The sequence below is a fragment of the Pleurodeles waltl genome, chromosome 5 (assembly GCF_031143425.1).
Source record: "Pleurodeles waltl isolate 20211129_DDA chromosome 5, aPleWal1.hap1.20221129, whole genome shotgun sequence".
Classification (NCBI taxonomy): Eukaryota; Metazoa; Chordata; class Amphibia; order Caudata; family Salamandridae; genus Pleurodeles; species Pleurodeles waltl.
In genome coordinates, this window is record NC_090444.1 from 187,780,132 (window position 1) to 187,798,594 (window position 18,463).

Below are 18,463 nucleotides of genomic sequence, written 5' to 3' on the forward strand. Positions count from 1 at the left end.
CCTCCCCTAGGGCCCTCACTATTTGCTATTGCTTTTATCAATGCCTATTGCTTTCTAAGCTATTTACTGATTTTTAATGTGTATATAATAGTGTACTTACCTCCAGGATTTTATTATTTGTGTTTCTATAATAAAGTACCTTTATTTTAGTAACACTGTGTGAAGTGCTGTGTGACTGTAGTGGTATTGCATAAGCTTTGCATGTCTCCTAGAAAAGTCTTGGCTGCTCAGCCATACCTACCTCTAGAGAGCCCTGGCTTCCTAGACACTGCCTACATTTCACAAATAGGGGAGACCTGGTATAAGGTGAAAACACCATAGGTGCTCACCACACATCAGGCCAGCTTCCTACAGATATTTAGTACACAACATTTATGTCAGAAGGTATTCTGACAATGATCTTCTCATACCTCACCACACAACCAGATTCTCTATTTCTGTCCGTGGCGTGGTGCAGTCTCAGTGGGGGATGTCCATAGATGAAATGTGATCACGTTTGCCTTAGTGTCACTCGTTGCCAGAAGTGTTACTCGTTGGAAAAGATGTCAAACTTGACACAGGAATACGTTGTGAATGCCTTGTGCTGCCATTGGCTTGTCAACTCGATTTGGAAAAAAGTTGCTTTGTCCTGTTAGATTCTCAGTCCTGGCAAAAACGTTTGGGTAAAACTCGTACCACAGTGGCCTTAAAATCTCAAAGTGATTTATTGTGTTAGAGATCCTTTAGTCCTCCATATTATTTGCAGAGAAGGTAGCCATACTTATCTTTCTTGACATTAATTGTAGTTGGATGGCCGAGGTACTACCTATAACATATACACGTCATCCAGGACATCCTCATGTAAACAAATCTGTAGTGCCACTGTTCTCTGAATGAAGGAATGGTTGATACAACTTTTGACCCACACATTGGATCAGGACAACCTGGCTACTTATCTGTTTTATCATTATTGTTATTATTATGATTCTGTGCAGAGCTGGCCAAGTCCTCACATATTTTTGGTGTCACCTACAATTTGCTTCAGCTGTCTGGTGTTGATAGTCTTATTGTGGACAATAATAATACTTAAAGTGGGCTTTGGGTGAGCTTACTGCTTAAGATTGTAGGCTTTCCTCTTTTTGTGTTTGTGCCAACCCTGAAGCATAGCTTCCTTACCATTCTTCTGACTGGATGACTTGTAGTCTTCTACCTCTTTCTTTTCAGGGAACTTTTTCTTATATCTGGCGGTAGCCAAGACCTTTTGATTTTACTAAACTTAAATGTATAATATGGGGAGGAGCTTCCAGCCAGTCTTCCTCAGCCATTGGACTGTTACCGTGTTATTGACCTTTTTCCCCATCCACTACAACAGTGGTTCCCAGCTTTTTGACTTCTGTGGACCCCCACTTTATCATTACTAGAACCCGGGGACCACCACTGAATCATTATTGGAATCTGGGGACCCCCCACTGAGTCATTTCTAAAAGCTGTGGACCTAAACCGTTAATAATATTTAATTTTCTAAGCAGCCGTAGACCCCCTGAGGAGGCTTCGCGGACCCCCAAGGGTCCCAAGACCACAGGTTAGGAACCACTGTACTACAGCATCCAGCATGGGGGAAGGGTCAGCCCATTTCAACCATTGGCTAACTTTACGGTGAGTGGCAACATTCAGCCCTTTTACAAGGAAGCACATTCATACTCAAAGTAGTTCCCCCATTGCTTTGCTGCCTCTCCATGCTCACCGTTCTTGCTTTACATCAGCGATTACTTGCTCACTCTACCCTGCTCCCCCTATTGCTGTCCCACCACAGCCCATCCTTTTTTTATTTTTTTATTTAATGATTATTCTTTTAATTCTTTAGAAGCACCTGACAACTAGAATTTTCTACTCTGCTGCTCCTTTCTGTAAAAGCTTTCACACAACTTTTGCAACTTTTTTTTTTTGTATTTAATTTACTGCTCCAAGATGGGCATCCAACATTGTGGAATAGTACTTTTTTTTTCAAAAGTAGCTTCTACATCATGGCATATGTGCGCCTATGTGTGGTGATGTGTGCATGCCTATACATCAGCACACTAGGCAGCATCTAGAGGCATATGGATGATGATTCACACACATATATCTATCATAGCTCTTAGGCGTTTTCATTTTTCATCAAAAACCACCAGGAAATCCAAAAGGTGAGACCTAGACCAATGTTGTACTAGTGGAGTAAGACCAGGGCAGCTGACAGCTGTCCCGGCCTCCTGATCTCTCCATGCAGCCAATGAGCTACCCATGATTACTCACTATTTTCCTTTGATACATTTCTTGACTCTAGACAATCTGGTTTACATTGCTTTGGAGTTGAAAGATAGTGAATAATATTGCAAACTTTACTATTCTGTATAAGAAAACACTTATGTTTTTCCTCATTTTCCTTACAGCGCCATTGCAGTGGTCAACAGGTTGTCAGATATAGTATGTCAAGTCATAGCAATGATCAAAATATCCCTTCCTTAGATCAAAAAGTTCTAATCACAGTGCTGATTAGCTTCATGAAAAGACCACCTCCCCCCTATAAAACAATAGCTGACAGCTGAGTTGTCTACATACGCAACCTGTACCGCCCCTTACATTATAGGGGCACTTGACACCATTAAGCTTTCCTGACTCTGTGAGAGGGCTATGTCAGTTCCCAACTATGAAGTATGTGCATCTGCACCCAAGAAAAACTCAAAGGAACAAAACACCCCTATGGGGCTTATTCTCCAACAGCTCCTTAACAATCCACGTTTTCAGGGTTTATCTGAATGGATGACAGGTGAACTAAGTCTGAATAAGCATTTTTCCAATCATTGTAATTTTTATTTTTATTTTGGTACAATAGTTCAGACCTGCTTTGTGCCCTATATAGACTAGAGGGAATTCTGCTATTCATCTGGGATACCCTGCCCTGCCACATAAGCATCTCCAAGCTCAGCCAGGTGGCCTTCCCTTTAATTATAAGTAAAGTCTGAGGAGCTGCAAGGAGACTCGTCCGGTCAGTTAGCTCCTGAGAATCACTGCTATAGTCTGCCTTTAGGTACAGAAATCAAGTAGAAGCTCTTTTCAACTCTGCTTCTCCTCTCCTCTTTCTGATTTTATGTCAGATATCAATTGCTTCGAATCAGATACTTCAAGCAGCCCCTTCTGCCACCTCTCTCTTCATCAGCATCCATTCCATTGTTGTATTGTGATGGTCTCTACACACCACATGATTCAAAATGTGAACACTCGGGAGGCTAAGCAATAATGAGATCGCAGTGCAATTAAACAAAACTCTTCTTTCTCACCCCTCTCAGGAGGTGATTAGGGTGGGGTCACCACTAAATCCAGCACCAATAGAACAGGCAGTGCAGGTTTGGCATATGCTTCTGCTGAATTGTAGGTCCCTACCTAAGCTTAAATTTGAAATACACACTTTAGTTTAAGAGCTTACCCCGGATGTGTTTTTAGGGGCAATGCAAAGCACTCCGTCCCTCTTCTAATCTCTTTAGGTGGATTTTAACCACGCCGATGTTACGTCAGTCACTTTCATTGGTTCGTGGGCTTGCCTTTTAAAATCTGCTTGTTTTCATTCGTGAAAGGCATATGTATATTATGCCTTTTCCGGTGTTTAGCCCTCCTCGAGAGCACCGGTAAACTACTGGAAACATACAAGGCTCCATGTTTTCCATATGGTTTCTGGACTACTTTTTCTCTTTATTTCGCAGCGCGATTGCGCTGTGTTTTACACAGTGCGATCGCGCTCGTTTTTTTTTATTTTTTAAATTGTATGTGGAAAGAAAAGTCCAGTTAGGAGTTTACAACGCTAATAGCTTTAACTTGACGTAATGCGAGACCTGTTGCATTGCAAATGCTTGCTTTTTATGGGAACATGGCTGTGGGAGGTTAGCTGGCCAGATATTGTGGTAGCCTTGCTGCCCGGCTATGCAGTCGGCAGAAACAATCGACGGGGAAGGAGTAGCCATCTTATTTAAAGAACACTCTCAGTGTACATCAAGTTCCGCAGTTATTTCAGGCTGTGAAAGCTGGTGTTTTTCATTTAGGCTGTCCCAATCGTTCACCTTTTCAGGTATTCTTTTATATTGTCCCACTGGGTCGTCTGTGAAATTTATAGAGGAGCTACCTGAAACTGGAGCGGCACACAGTCTTGAGTCTGCTAATTTTACGCTATAAGGGGACTTAAACATACATTTTGAGGATAGCAGTTCCACATCAGCTAATGCAATTACACAAGACCTCTCAGCACTACAGTTTACACTATTTGTGAATCACACCACTCATTGTAAAGGGCATCTTATGGATCCCATTTTTTTCAAATATTGTAGGTAGCAGGTCTCCACTCCCCTACCAATATTATGGTCCGATCACCTGTTACTACAGTTTACCATCCCAAAACCATCAATGACCAAAACCGACAAGATTCAGGGAATTCCATCAAGGCCATGGTCAAAATTGAATATAGCGTGTTGGCAAGCAACCTTGAATAAAAGTACCCCTAAATTTCGAGGATTTGATTGAATCAACAGCAGAGACGCTGGTCCCTATAAAAGTTAGACATTCAGTTCGCAAGAGGCTGGATGGTTTTTGCTTGAACTGAGAGAATTTAAAAAGGCATGTAAAAAAGCAGGAAAGGAGATGGAGACTATCATATGATGAGCAAAATAAAGAACTGTAGCAGAAATTAAAAACATATCATCACGGCATACGTACATATGGCCAAGCTGAATGAGTTCTCAGCTAAAATTAAACAAGCAACTCATCCTGCTAAAGAAATGTATGCAATTGTCAACTACTTGAGGCCCAACATATCTGGGAGAAGTGCTTCCCCCTCGTAAGAATGCTGTGAACAGATGGCAAATTACTTCACTGGTAAATCAAGCAGATTTATGACTCTTTAGCAGCTACATCAGACTCCCTTGCTATAATGAAATTCGGGGAAATAGATAAGGAGGCCTGATATAATGCTATCAACTTTTCCAACAATGGATACAGTTGTTGATCTTAAGGTAGCAAGGACAATAAAATTAGGATCCCCTCTGATCCTACGTCATTAAATATTCTATTACAAGGAGGAGAGGTCATAACTTCTGCTTTAGTTGCTTTATACAACTCATCTCTGGAAGCTGGCCTAGTGCCGTCCACCTGGAAACATGCCATCATCCGGTCTTTGTTAAAAATAAAAATAAAAAAGTGTCCTTCGATCAAGACAAGCCAGAAAACTGTAGGCCCATCTCTCTATTCCCAGGGATATGTAAAGTCCTGGGGAAGTTCTTGAAAGGGTTTCTCTCAAATTTTCTGGAATCTAACAATCTGCTGCATTAGACACAAACTGGATTTCGCCAACGTTGTTGAGCAGAGATCCCTATTCCACTAGCTACAGAGGATATAAAAAGAACGTTGGACAAGGGAGGATCTGCTGCACTTATCCTTCTGGATTTGAGTGCGGCTTTTGACACAGTATCACATCCAGCCCTGAGAGGTAAGATGAAAGCACTAGGGATCACAGGGGCAGCTCTAAAATGGTTAACATCTTTTGTTACTAATAGAAGCTTTCAAGTAAGTGAAGGATCTTATCTGTCAAGCGTGGATAAGTTGGACTGTGGTGTGCCTCAGGGTTCCTCTCTGAGCCCGACACTTTTTAATTTATATGTGCGCCCACTCTCTGACATTATTTTCTCTAATGAAATCACAATGGTGTCTTACGCCGACGATATGCAGATTGTTATCTCATTGGCACCAGATATTCCACATGCATGACTCAAGTAATGAGCTGGATGGCAGCTAGCTGCTTAAAGCTGAATGGGGATAAAACAGAAGGGTTGGTGATTTGAAATAACCCCTCATTGTGGGACCAATATTTATGACCCATCTGTCTAGGAAATCCTCCTGTCCCCAAGCCTGAAGTAAAAAGCCTTGGTGTTAACTTGGATAAGGACTTACCTTTGAATTCTCAGGCCAGTAAAGTGTCAGGCACTTGCTTTAGATTATTAAGATCCCTTAGGAAAACGTTAAGATGGCTCCCTTTAGAATGTAGGATTGTGATTCAAGGCCTAATCCTATCACTTCTTGACTATGGGAATTTGCTGTATCTGGGAAGTCCAGCATACGTTATAAAAAGTCTCCAAGTGACTGAAAATGCGGCACCACGAGTATTGGTAAGGCTGCCGAGAAGGAGTTCTGCACGCTTGGCCTTAGCTGGTTTACATTGGCTACCGATTGGGAAAGAGGTAAGTTTTAAGCCTTGTGTATTGTTCGTAGGCTGCAGTACTCAAAGGACACTCATATTCTTCAGCATATCATCACTCCACATGTAGCCCCGAGAGCATTAAGGTCAAGCACTCTCTCTTTTGGAGGTTCCTAGTATTAAGAGAGAAAGAGGAGGAGGTCAATCATTTGCATACTGTGCATCCAAACTTTGGAACTCTCTCCCAGTCCAGATCAGAGCGAATTGCAATGTTCTAAGTTTTAGGAAACAATTTAATGCACATCTTTTTGCATTATTCTGACAGCAGTTGTATTCAATTGCTTCATCTGTCAGCGCCAGGAAACCCGTTGTTTGGTAGCTGTTCGCGCTTTGTAAGATGAAATAACATAACATATATTCCATGCAAAGCCATTTAGTTCATGTATACTATTCTTGACTCCACCCTGGCAAACGCCTTCCCTCCTCCAAATAGGGTTCTACCGGCGTTCCTGCGACTCCATTGAGTGGAACACTGGACATCTACTCAGCAACCAGTATAAGCCCATCCCCATTCTTCGTCATTGTGCATGAATCACATATGTACTGGGTACCAGTGTACAGTTCCCAGAATTAATATTTGTTGTAGCAGTTTCTTGTCCTGCCACTAAGTGGCATAGTATCTCCAAAGTTAATTTTAGGAAGCAGTCTGCAAACTATGAGCATTAGATTACCATGTACCCCATGTGTGAATCCTTTCTAGTATGTGTTAGCAATTTTTCCATGTCATTGTCTAGTTCTGCACTGTTTTACCTCCCTCAGAATACTTTCTGTTTCTGGTGGTGTTCATTTTTTTATGTGCTTTACCAATTTGCTAACTTATTTAAATGAGTTAACATGATTTGCATAGTCGAAGCACAAACTGCTATTTGTTTTGCAATAGTTCTGTATCTCACTACAAACACTATTTTTGAAGGCATATAGCACAAAACCTATTTATTCAGTTTTGCAAAATCATCTATGTTGGCCCTGGCCTTCTCTCTAGGGTCACCCCCAAACTTTTTACCTTCACTCCTCCTCTTTTGCTGAATTTGTTTTTGTTGGCTTATGGACTCGGAGCACTATACCATTGCTGACTAGCACTAATGTGCTTGTGCTCTCTTTTTAAACATGGTAAAACTAGCTTACATCCAATTAGCACTTGTAAGTAAAGAGGTACTACATGTTCCCAGGGCCTGTTTGTGGTCTGACGAATTGTATTTTAAAACCCTTTTAATGGTAAAGTCAGATTTTCAGTCACAGCTCTAAAAATGACACTTTTAGACAGATGGCATTTTGTTGTCCTAACCATTTGGTGCATCCACCATGTTTCCTGGTTCACAGAACTAGGTGTGATTGGCAGGTGGCCTTTGTATATTCCGCCGAGACAGCCACATAAAAGAGGGCTAGGGTGTTGGCAGGATCGGCCATCCAAGACGGGATGGGGTAGCAGAGCTGTGCACAGCCCTACTTGCACTTCAAAGACATTGCCTCAACTTACACACAAAGAACTTTACACAAGCATATTGTGACTGCAGACAGACTTGGACCAGGAAAGGGAGACAGAAAGTTTCAAACACCTCTGTGGGAGGAAAACCCCAGAAACTTCTCTGATTTCAAAGCTAGCAGCAGGTATAAAAATAAGACCCTCAGACCCACTCTTCAGTACACTCCTGGACCTGGGGACGCTACAGAAGGACTGCCCTGCTGCCTGAGGCCTGCCCTGCTGTCTAAGAACAAAGACTGGACCTGCTCCCTTCGTCACAGTCTACCTAAGTGACTCCAAGGGCTAGTTCGCTTCCCACCTGTTCTGAGCTACGGGGGAACAAGCTCCAGAGGTCTGTCTTCAACTGCCCAGCTGATGTGTTGCACTGGACCTGCCTGAGCCTTGCTGACCTCTGCTGGATTGAGTACCTGATCCCCGGAAGGTGCCTCTCCGGTCCTGGACCCTTGGTGTGGCATCACTTGAGCTCTTACCAGAAGAAAATTTGAAATCCTGATGTTTTGGGCTTTTCCTGATTGTGAACAGGCTTGTTCATGCCAAGACCTTGCCACCCGTGTTGACTGTCAATGCGAAGCTCCAGTGAACCTGAATATTTGAGCTAAGACGAGAACTGCCAACTCGAGATCTGCACATCGAGCTTCAGCATGTACAGCCCGTGGTGACCGCCAGCAGTGACTGTCCAGGACGCCTGACAGAATCTTGGCACCACAGCAACAAACGTCCGCAACACCCAGCCTGCTCTTCCCTTTACAGCGATGACCATCCACAGTGCTCTCCCTGCACCTCATGGCCTCCTCCACTCCAAACTGGACTCTTCACGTTGGACTTTAGAGTGTAACTTTTTGAGCTGGACTAACCTGGTCCCTGTATCTGACCCACGCATCATCACTCGCGGTCGGCTTGAACTTGTGACTTTCTCCTGGTGTCGCACGAACAGACTCGCCCCCCCAACCCCCACTATGTTTTGCATTGTTTACTAAAATAGCCTTTTTTATTTTAGAATGTATACATGAGGAATGGTATGCAATTGCAAAAGGTTTATGATGATTAATATTAGGAAGTGCCTACTTGCACTTTGTGTTTTTTCTTCAGCTGTATTTATGAGTTTGCCTCATGCAATGCATCGTTTTAAGTCTGGCCTATGAATAATTTTAGCTATTTCGCCATCCTCAAGTGCTTAAAAGAAATCATAGACAAACATACATTGTTATATTTATACATGGAAGGTCCTTGGGTCAGGTCTCGCCATCTATTGGCTGCTTATTGCTTATGCTGACCCCAGCATGGGGCAGTGGGTCCGCCCACTTCAGCCCTTAGCTCTCTTGCACTGTGGGTCACATGGTAATTTCCTGATTACTTGTTTGTTATTTGGTGGTATGTTATCAATCAATCAATCAATCACAAGATTTATAGAGCGCACTACGTACCCGTTAGGGTTTCAAGACGCTGAGGGGGGGTGGTGGGGCTGCTGCTACTGGTCGAAGAGCCAGGTCTTGAGGAGTCTCCTGAAGGTGAGAAGGTCCTGGGTCTGTCGCAGGGGGGTCGGGAGGGTGTTCCAGGTCTTGGCGGCGAGGTAGGAGAAGGATCTGCCGCCGGAGGTCTTGCGTTGGAAGCGGGGAACGATGGCGAGGGTGAGGTTGGCGGAGTGGAGTTGGCGGGAGGGGGTGTAGAAGTTGAGTCTGTTGTTCAGGTAGGCTGGTCCGGCGTTGTGGAGTGCCTTGTGTGCGTGTGTGAGGAGCTTGAAGGTGATCCTCTTGTCCACGGGGAGCCAGTGGAGGTCTTTTAGGTGGTGGGAGATGTGGCAACGGCGGGGTACGTCGAGGACCAGTCGGGCGGAGGCGTTTTGGAGGCGTCGGATGTCTTTCGCTGGGATGCCTGTGTAGAGTGCGTTGCCGTAGTCTAGTCTACTGCTGACGAGGGCTTGGGTCACCGTTTTTCTGGTTTCCGTCGGGATCCATTTGTAGATTCTACGGAGCATGCAGAGGGTGTTGTAGCAGGAGGAGGAAACTGCGTTGACCTGCTTGGACATGGTGAGGGCGGAGTTGAGGACGAAACCTAGGTTGCGTGCGTGGTTGGTTGGCGTTGGAGGGGGTCCCAGCGCTTGGGCCACCAGGAGTCGTCCCAGGCTGAGGGTTGCGTCCGAGGATGAGGACCTCCATCTTGTCGGAGTTCAACTTCAGGCGGCTGTTTCTCATCCACTCGGCAATGGACTTCGTTCCCTCGTGGAGGTTGGCTTTGGCGGTGTGTGGGTCTTTGGTGAGGGAGAGGATGAGCTGGGTGTCGTCGGCGTAGGAGAGAATGTTGAGGTTGTGCTGACTGGCCAGTTGTGCGAGGGGGGCCATGTAGATGTTGAACAGCGTTGGGCTTAGAGAGGAGCCTTGGGGTACTCCGCAGATAATGTTGGTGACTTCTGAGCGGAAGGGTGGGAGTCGGACTCTCTGGGTTCTGCCGGGGAGAAAGAAGGAGATCCAATTGAGGGCTTTTTCTTGTATTCCGGCTTCGCGGAGGCGTGTTAGTAGGGTGCGCTGGCAAACCGTGTCGAAGGCTGCAGAAAGGTCCAGGAGGATGAGGGCTGATCTTTTCGCCGTTGTCCATTTGCTGTCTGATGTCATCTGTGGCGGCGAGGAGAGCAGTCTCGGTACTGTGGTTGCGTCTGAAACCGGACTGGGAGGGGTCCAGGACGGAGTTGTCCTCGAGGTGGTGGGTGAGCTGAGCGTTGACGATCTTCTCGATGACCTTTGCTGGGAAGGGGAGGAGGGAGATCGGGCGGAAGTTTTTGAGGTCGTTGGGGTCTGCCTTGGGTTTCTTGAGGAGGGCGTGGATTTCGGCGTGCTTCCAGCTGTCCGGGAGAGTCGCGGTTTCGAAGGATAAGTTGATGACCTTTCGAAGTTGGGGGGCGATGGTAGAGTCGGCTTTGTTGTAGACGTGGTGGGGGCATGGGTCTGAAGGGGATCCTGAGTGGATGGAGTTCATGATCTTGCAAGTTTCAGCGTCGTCTACGTGGGTCCAGGCGGTGACGCGGTTGGTGCAGGTGGACTTGTCAGGGTGGGGTCTGGCGGAGGCGTGGTGTTGAGGCTGTCGTGGATGTCGGTGATCTTCTGATAGAAGAAGGTGGACAGGGCGTCGCAAAGTTCTTGGGATGGTGGGATGTCGTTGACGTTGGCGCTGGGGTTGGAGAGCTCTTTCACAATGCAGAAGAGTTCTTTGCTGTTGTGTGCGTTGTTGTTCAGGCGTTCTGTGAAGTGGGAACGTTTGGCGAGTCGGATTAGCTGGTGGTGCTTGCGGGTGGCCTCCTTGTGGGCTGCCAGGCTGTCGGGTGTGTGTTCGAGGAGCCATTTCTTCTTTAGTTTCTGGCAGGTGCGTTTGGAGGTGAGGAGTTCGTCAGTGAACCAGGCGGCTTTTTTCTTTCCTTGGTTGTCGGTGGACCTCTTGAGTGGTGCGAGGGTGTTGGCGCAATCGTTGATCCACTGTCGTAGGTTGAGGGCGGCGGTGTCTGGGTCGGTGGCGTCGGTGGGCGGGTTCTGGGCGAGGGTGCTGGTCAGTTGGTCTTCGGTGACTTTGCTCCAGCGGCGGTGGGGTGGTGGTTGGGTGCGGTGGTGTTCGATGTGCTTCTTGAATGTGAAGTGGATGCAGTGGTGGTCGGTCCAGTGGAGTTCGGTGGTGTGGCTAAAGGTGACGTGGTTGCTTGCGGAGAAGATCGGATCGAGCGTGTGGCCGACGATGTGGGTGGGTGTGTTGACCAGTTGTCTGAGACCGAGGTTGGAGAGGTTGTCGATCAGGGATGTGGTGTTGGCATTGTTGTTGTTCTCCAAGTGGAAATTGAGGTCTCCAAGGAGGATGTAGTCCGTAGAGGTGAGCGCGTGGGTGCTTGTGAGGTCGGCGATGGAGTTGCTGAAGGGTGCTCGTGGTCCTGGGGGTCAGTAGAGGAGCGTTCCCCAGAGGGTGGTGTTGGGGTCAGTGTGGATCCGGAAGTGTAGGTGTTCGGCGGTCTTGAGAGTGTCGTCCGTGTGGGTGTGGATTTTGAGGGTGGATTTGTGGGCGATAGCTATTCCTCCTCCGATTCCGTTGGGGCGATCTCTTCTGGTGATCTTGTAGCTGTCCAGGATGGCTATGGCGATGTCAGGTGCTGAGGAGTCGTTCCACCAGGTTTCGGTCAGGAAGGCTACGTCTGGGGCGGTGGTGTCGAGCAGGTCCCAGAGCTCGATGGCGTGCTTGCATGCGGAACGTGTGTTGAGGAGTATGCAGTGGAGGTGGTTTGTTGCGGTTGTAGCAGGTTTCCTTGTTCTGTCGCAGGTGTTATATGTATTTGTAAGGCACACGAGCACCTGTGAGGGTATCCTGGTGCTGAACTGGTATGCGTGCCTAGTCCTGCCTATGGTTGGTTGGTTAATCTACCTAAAAAGTAGTGTACTTCAGTGCCAGGGCTGGAGGGGCAATTTTCTATATTTTTTTTAGGAGGGCCCAGCAGTTCCCCATGAGCATTTTAAATGTATTTTTACTAGTAAAATGCGGTTTGAATTGCTTGCTTTTTTTGGCTTTTCCGAGTTATTTATGTAATGTATTTATGTAGTTGTTTATTTATTGCAGAGATTTGCAGCTCAGCAATTCCATATGCTTGTAAAAAATAACAATAATAATAATAATTAAAATGCAGGTCTGTCAAGTTTTTTTGTCAGCGCTTGTCTTAGCTGTATGCCACTCAGACCTAAAATGACAAAAAACACTCATCCTTTAAGCCATAAATGTTGCATGAATGTGCAAACCGCCTTAGTAAACAGAGTGCGAACTACTCTACCGTGCATCCTACGCCACTGTCACTTTTGATTCCAATTTAGCTTTTTCAAAACTATTACCTAATTAATTTAATAAGATTAATTTCATTTAGTCGCATCTGTTCCTGATTGTTTTCCTTTTTACGCTCCCTACAAATCATGAAATTAAGCTAATTATACACGACTATCCACTGCAAAGTGCAGTTTTCTCAGTTTACTACTTTTTGTAATCCTCTGCAGGAGAGCAGGGCCTAGCTGGCAGTTTTTTTTTTTAATTAACCCTCAAAGTACTGTAACTCTTTTAATGTTTAATCCAATGGAGTTGTGACAAAGGATTAACCTGATTATTATGGTAACGCTAAGGCGGATGGTCCCTGGAGCCAGGTCATTCCACGCCAATGTTCTAATTATTTTTTCCCTAATTTCTCACCTTCCTCTGCAAATTATCAACAAAATAACCATTTAGTTGCCATGTATACATTTTATTGATCCTGTTTTTGCGTTGTTCTTTTATATAAAAGCCGTTTGTTGTCTGAATTAAGTGTGAGGACGCAGATATTAACTTTACGTTTAACTTTTTTATAATCCTTGACTTTCAGATATTTACATCTTCACCGATGCAGTTTGATTTAGCTAAACAGATAATAAAACAAAATGCTTAGTGACTCAGTCTGGAGCTTGAGAAAAACGGGTGCTGTAATAACGCCCGTGCAGTTTGTAGTACACCGGAGTGCAATGTTTTACCGTGCGCCGCGACAGCACAATTCCGACAAGAGCACCACTACAGACGGTCTAATTGGACTGCTTTTCTCCCAAACTAAGCTGCACAAATAATGCCGGGCTGGGGGAACCAAAAGCTGCCCTGGCAAAAATGCTCAAACCATTCTCGCGCCGTTCGTCTCAATGCGCGCAGTCTCTTTCTCTTCATTTTCTCTTTGTCCTTTAACTCTCACTGTTCACTCTCTCTCATCACCCTCTCCGGTCGCTTTCTTTCTACCTTCCTTCCCTCCCTCTCCCTCGCTATCTTTCCTGAAGCCTCCCAGAGCCTAATGGAGTTAACCTCGTGTAACTGGGGAAAGACCGGAAAATACTCCATTGAATAAAAAGGGTCCCCCATGTTCATGTTGTAGCACTGCGCAGTACAGAAATGAATGCGAATTTTCCAAAGTTGTGCTGTAAACACTGTACTTTAATATGGATAATCAGTTAACGTATGAACTGCAACCAGCACAGCTCGGATGCACAGAAAGGCTTTTGTTATATTCTGCGCCCTAGGCCCACATGCTACTCGGAATGATGACACCGACACCAGTATGCATGGTTACTGAACTAGCCTCAAGCACATGCACTCGGGCCTCTTTATTGGCAGGGTCATGGTCGTGACGCCTTTGTTGGATAGGTGTGAGATGGGTGTAAAGTCCAGCCCTCTGCGAGTGGCTGGCAAAATACTACGTGCAGAAATGCACTTGTGTCTAGCAGGACACTACATTCCTCCCAAACGTTAGTGAAAATGGAATAACTCTAACCTGTAACAATAAAACAGAAAAACCCATAAAACACCACCTAAGCCTCTCAGCTTCCAGAGGCAGTCTGCAGAATGGCATTGGACAGGGGCAACTGGAAACACCCGGGCATCTCCGCACGCATCCCTGATTTAACTAGCTGCTGGGCATGCTGTGTGGATGGAGTCTGGATTCGGTGACAGCTGGTTGGTTGGTTCAATGTCCATTCACGCACTGTTGGTCAGTCTTGCATGCTATTGCAGTGATGCGGTTGGTGTAACCAGTTCAAACTTAGTGAATCAGGAGTGTTAGTGGAGTCCACTGTAGAGGTATTTTTTGAGACATCTTGGATTCATGAAGGCATAATCCCACAAAGGCTGGGAAGATATCTGCAGTGAAATGATGCCCTCCTCTGACGCTCCGGTGCTTCCTTGTACTCTGTTGGTGGAGCAGCTTCCAGATGGATTACTCCCTCAGGAATGTCCTTGAGGCCCTTTCGATTGGTCGCCACAGGACTGGTGTGGACTGTACTGTGCTACGTGTGGGCCATCTGCGGGCCACTGCAGGCTCTCCAACAGGATCCACGGCCCAGTCATCCGTGCAGCCGCAAGGGTGGATGATGCATGGAGAGTGCGCTTGCCAACAGGAACCAGGTGTTGGTGGGCTCTCAGATAGTCTCTGGGCAATTGGTCTCATACGTTGCCAGGAGTGAATTGTTGGTCTCTTGACGTTTTGCAGAGGCGATGTTCCACCTTGGTGTTGAACTACTCCTTTGTCAGATAAGGTGATGCACCTGGCAATGATGGTGTTTGCAATTCAATGACTGGTGTTGATGTTGCTGGAGTGAGGGTGATTGGAGGGACTTTGCCGCCATGTGGCTGGTCGTTTAGTTGGGGCAGTTCTTCTCTGTCGGCATGTGTGGTTGCTGGCAGGGATGTATGTGGTTTGCTCATGCAGGCGGCTTAAGTTTGGTACTCGCGCTGAGCTGTCTCTAGTGGCATCGCTGCACCCCCTGGTGGCTGGCTTGTCTGTAGGTGCTCTCTTCTATAGTGGCACGAGTCCTCAATTTCTTCATCCTGTGATCTTGCGCTATTTTACTTCTGTGGTTGCCAGGTGTTTCAGTGTGACAGGTGTTGCCACACGATCTTCTCTCTTCACTTTCCTTGCTTCTTCATGGCATGGCATTGCGCCGCACTCTTCTTATTTGACGTGACGTGGCGTCCGTTCACATGTCTTCCTTTTGTGCAGACCTTTCAAAGGTCCGGTCCTGTCCAAGGACTAGGTGTCTTCTCCGTGTTGCGGTGTTGGCAGCACTCGTGACTCCAGGCTGGGCAGCTCTCGGGTGACTGGGGATCGACCCGCCTCTTCACCAATGTTGTGTTCTGGGCCCTAAGGCCACATGCTACTTGGAATGATGACACCGACACCAGTATTCATGTTTACTGAACTGGCCTCGAGCACATGCACTAGGGCCCCTTTATTGGCAGGATCACCCTACCTGTGACGCTTGTGTTGGATGGGTGTGGGTGTAAAGTCCAGCCCTCTGGAAGTGGCTGCAAAATACTACATGCAGAAATGCACGTGTCTATCAGGACACTACAGCTATTATACCCCCGAGTATGCTTTGTTGGTTGCAGCCCATGCACTAACTCACAGATTTTCTGAGTTATTTGACAATATTGTATTTGTTATAGACAACGCAGTTTTGGAAGAAATAAATGCATGAACCCTTTTTGTGTCTGTGCAGTGCTAAAAACAGGACTGTGATACTGTCCAAGGTTTTATTTTTCCTTATTCACCTTCTCAGGCAAGCAGCTGAAGCTGTATTAATTGCTGATCCTTTGTAATCTTGAGTCAGGATGTGAATGAGGGTTGGAGTGAAGACCTGTTTGTATGCATAGCTGTTACCTTATAAATCTGCCCTTGTTTGTACATTCACTTTAACAGCAGCGGTCTGTCATTTGAAGGTTTTATCTCTTTCGACTTTGAAGGTTGTATCTGTTTGTACTTTCTCATCTTAATCCTGTCATATTGTCTGCTACAGGTGACGACGAACAAAGCGACTGGTTCTATGAGAGTGAATCTGGGGGTGCTTGTGGCATTGCAGGGGTCATTCCGTGGTGGGACCAAGAGGACCCTACAGAGCTGGAGAAGGAGCTGCCGGACCCAGTCTTCGAAAGCATCCTAAGTGGCTCTTTTCCTCTCATGTCACATTCAGCCCAAAGAGGTTAGTATGGCCCTTCTCCCTGTTCACCACATGACGTGGGTTTTGGTTACCTGTTGAAAAGGAAGACAGTTTTGCTTCAATCTTACCCACAAAGTTCAAGAATAGTATCTGGAATTAGCCACCTTTGTGGGTGCTGGGGACTCCACAATTCTGAAGCCACAAAATTTACCTATTTGTCTAACAAATTGAAAGCTCTGTGGTGACCATTAAACTAAGACCTCTAACTGTACTTTTCCTCAAGTTACACAATGTGGTACTTTTCCTCTTGCTCTGAGGAAAGCTAAATTATTTTCATAAAACATTTGACACCCTAGCTATGATTGTATTTGTTTGGGAATTGAATCTGTGTTATCCTTGTAGGGCTGTGTTTGTATTGTAAGTATATTGATTTGTTATTTTCACCATGGGGTAGATCATATCCTAACTGCATGCTTCTAATATGTCTTTGTTTAATGCTATTGAAAGCACTAGTGTTCTGATAAATGCTTCTAAACCACAGATTTCCCACCTTCTGAATTTTTGCAGGTGCCAGACTGGATCCAGTAACCTAAGTAGCAATTCCCTTACGCATTGGCATGTGATATTGTGTGGCTCTGCATCAGGTCTGTCCCACCCAGGGCATGACGTCAGGGCCACTATATCTGCGCCACCTCTGTGCGCAGACATCAGTTCCTTTCTGTGCACACCTGTGAATCCTGTCATTTAGTCAGATATTTCTCCCTAAATAGTGTGGAGGCAATGTCACCTAAGACTACAGATTATAAACGTGTTGTGCCTGTAACTGACAGCTGTAGTGCCTCAGCTCCAAATACAACTCAGTGTTGTGTCTGTGTGCAAAGTCACACAAATAACGTCTAAGTGTGGCCCACCCTCGTTGTGCCACACACTTGGAGTCGTGCCATGCTCAAGGCACCACTAGGCCTCAGAGATCTTCCCCTACACAAAGCTGATTCTGACTGTAGTCTTGATTTGGCCTGTTCCGAAACAGATAGCGACATCTTGGCAGGAACTAAGGGTAGCCATGGAAGGGATTTTTGTTGTTGCACTGGATCCCTGTGGAGTGCCTCGGGACCCCATGGATCTGAGGGGGCCAACAGCCAAGTTACGGTCGACGATCCTTCCCCAAGGCCGACTGTGTGTCATGATGGTCGATCCTGTCTCTAGCGTCTGCACTGCCGGCCCTGGTGCCACCCCGATTCCATTCTCAGCACCACACTCAATGTCAGGCTTTTTTGTCTAGCAGTCATAAGCCGCCTCCATAGCCAATTTGTTAACAACATTAGGTTTTTCCATCACTTGCCGAAGTCAATCCTGATTCATTCTCAACTTCTCCACTTCACTTGAGCCATCCTGGATACGTTGCTTTTCTGAGCCATCCCTCCACTTCAACCCAAGACATTTGGGCTATGATAACCATGTATCAACCCTTGACTGAGTGCGAGTGCGACCTTCAGCTATGCTTCTGTGAATGTGGGGAATATGTGCAAGAGAGAGGGATGTAGGTCACAGTTGTCTGGGGACAGGCAGAAGTGAAGGCAGTGGTTGAGGTAGGCAGGTCCAATGTTGTTGGAGGGCCTTGAAGGTGTGGGTGAGAAGCTTGAGTTGGCAGCGTTTCTGGATGAGGAGCCAGAGGAGCTCTCTGAGGTAAGGTAAGATATGGGTATGGTGACGGAGGTCGTCAATATGGCACCAGCATTCTGAATGGTCTGGAGTCTGTGTGAGGTGGGTTGGGATTAGAGCGTAGAGTGCGTTGCTGTAGTCGAGCCTGCTTATGTTGAGGGCTTGTGTGATGGTGCGTCTGGGGTGGACACTTGAAGATCTTATGTGGCATTCATAGGATGAGGACGCAAGATGTATTGACAGCTTTTACTTGAGGTGCCATGGTGAGTTTATAGTCCACGATGACTTGTTGATGCTGTGAGGGGTGCAATGTAGATGTTGAAGAATTATGGGCTTCAAGGTGATCCTTGTGGTACTCCACAGATGAGTTCTTAGGTTCTGAGGTGTAGGGTGGGAGCCTGTCTCTTTGTGTTCTGCCTGTGAAGAAGGAGATTATCCACTTTAGAACTAATGTGGTGTAGCCTTGAGATGAGGATTTAGTGATAGACAGTGTTGAAAGCTGTGGAGAGATCGGGCAGGATAAGATCTGCTGCGTGTCCGTGGTCAAGCTTGGTTAAGATGTTATCAGTGGCTGCAATGAGCATGGTTTCTGTGCTGTGTTTATGCTGC

The 18,463-nt window shown here is 46.2% G+C and overlaps 1 protein-coding gene across 3 annotated transcripts in view; it reads left to right on the forward strand.

The window, feature by feature from the left end:
* Window positions 1-18,463, forward strand: part of GPATCH2 (G-patch domain containing 2) — a 479,275-nt gene that overhangs the window by 76,058 nt on the left and 384,754 nt on the right. For all 3 annotated transcript variants that reach the window (XM_069233883.1, XM_069233884.1, XM_069233885.1), the window contains exon 4: window positions 16,052-16,234. In XM_069233883.1, the coding sequence (XP_069089984.1) occupies window positions 16,052-16,234 (183 nt within the window). The remainder of the gene's footprint in view (window positions 1-16,051; window positions 16,235-18,463) is intronic.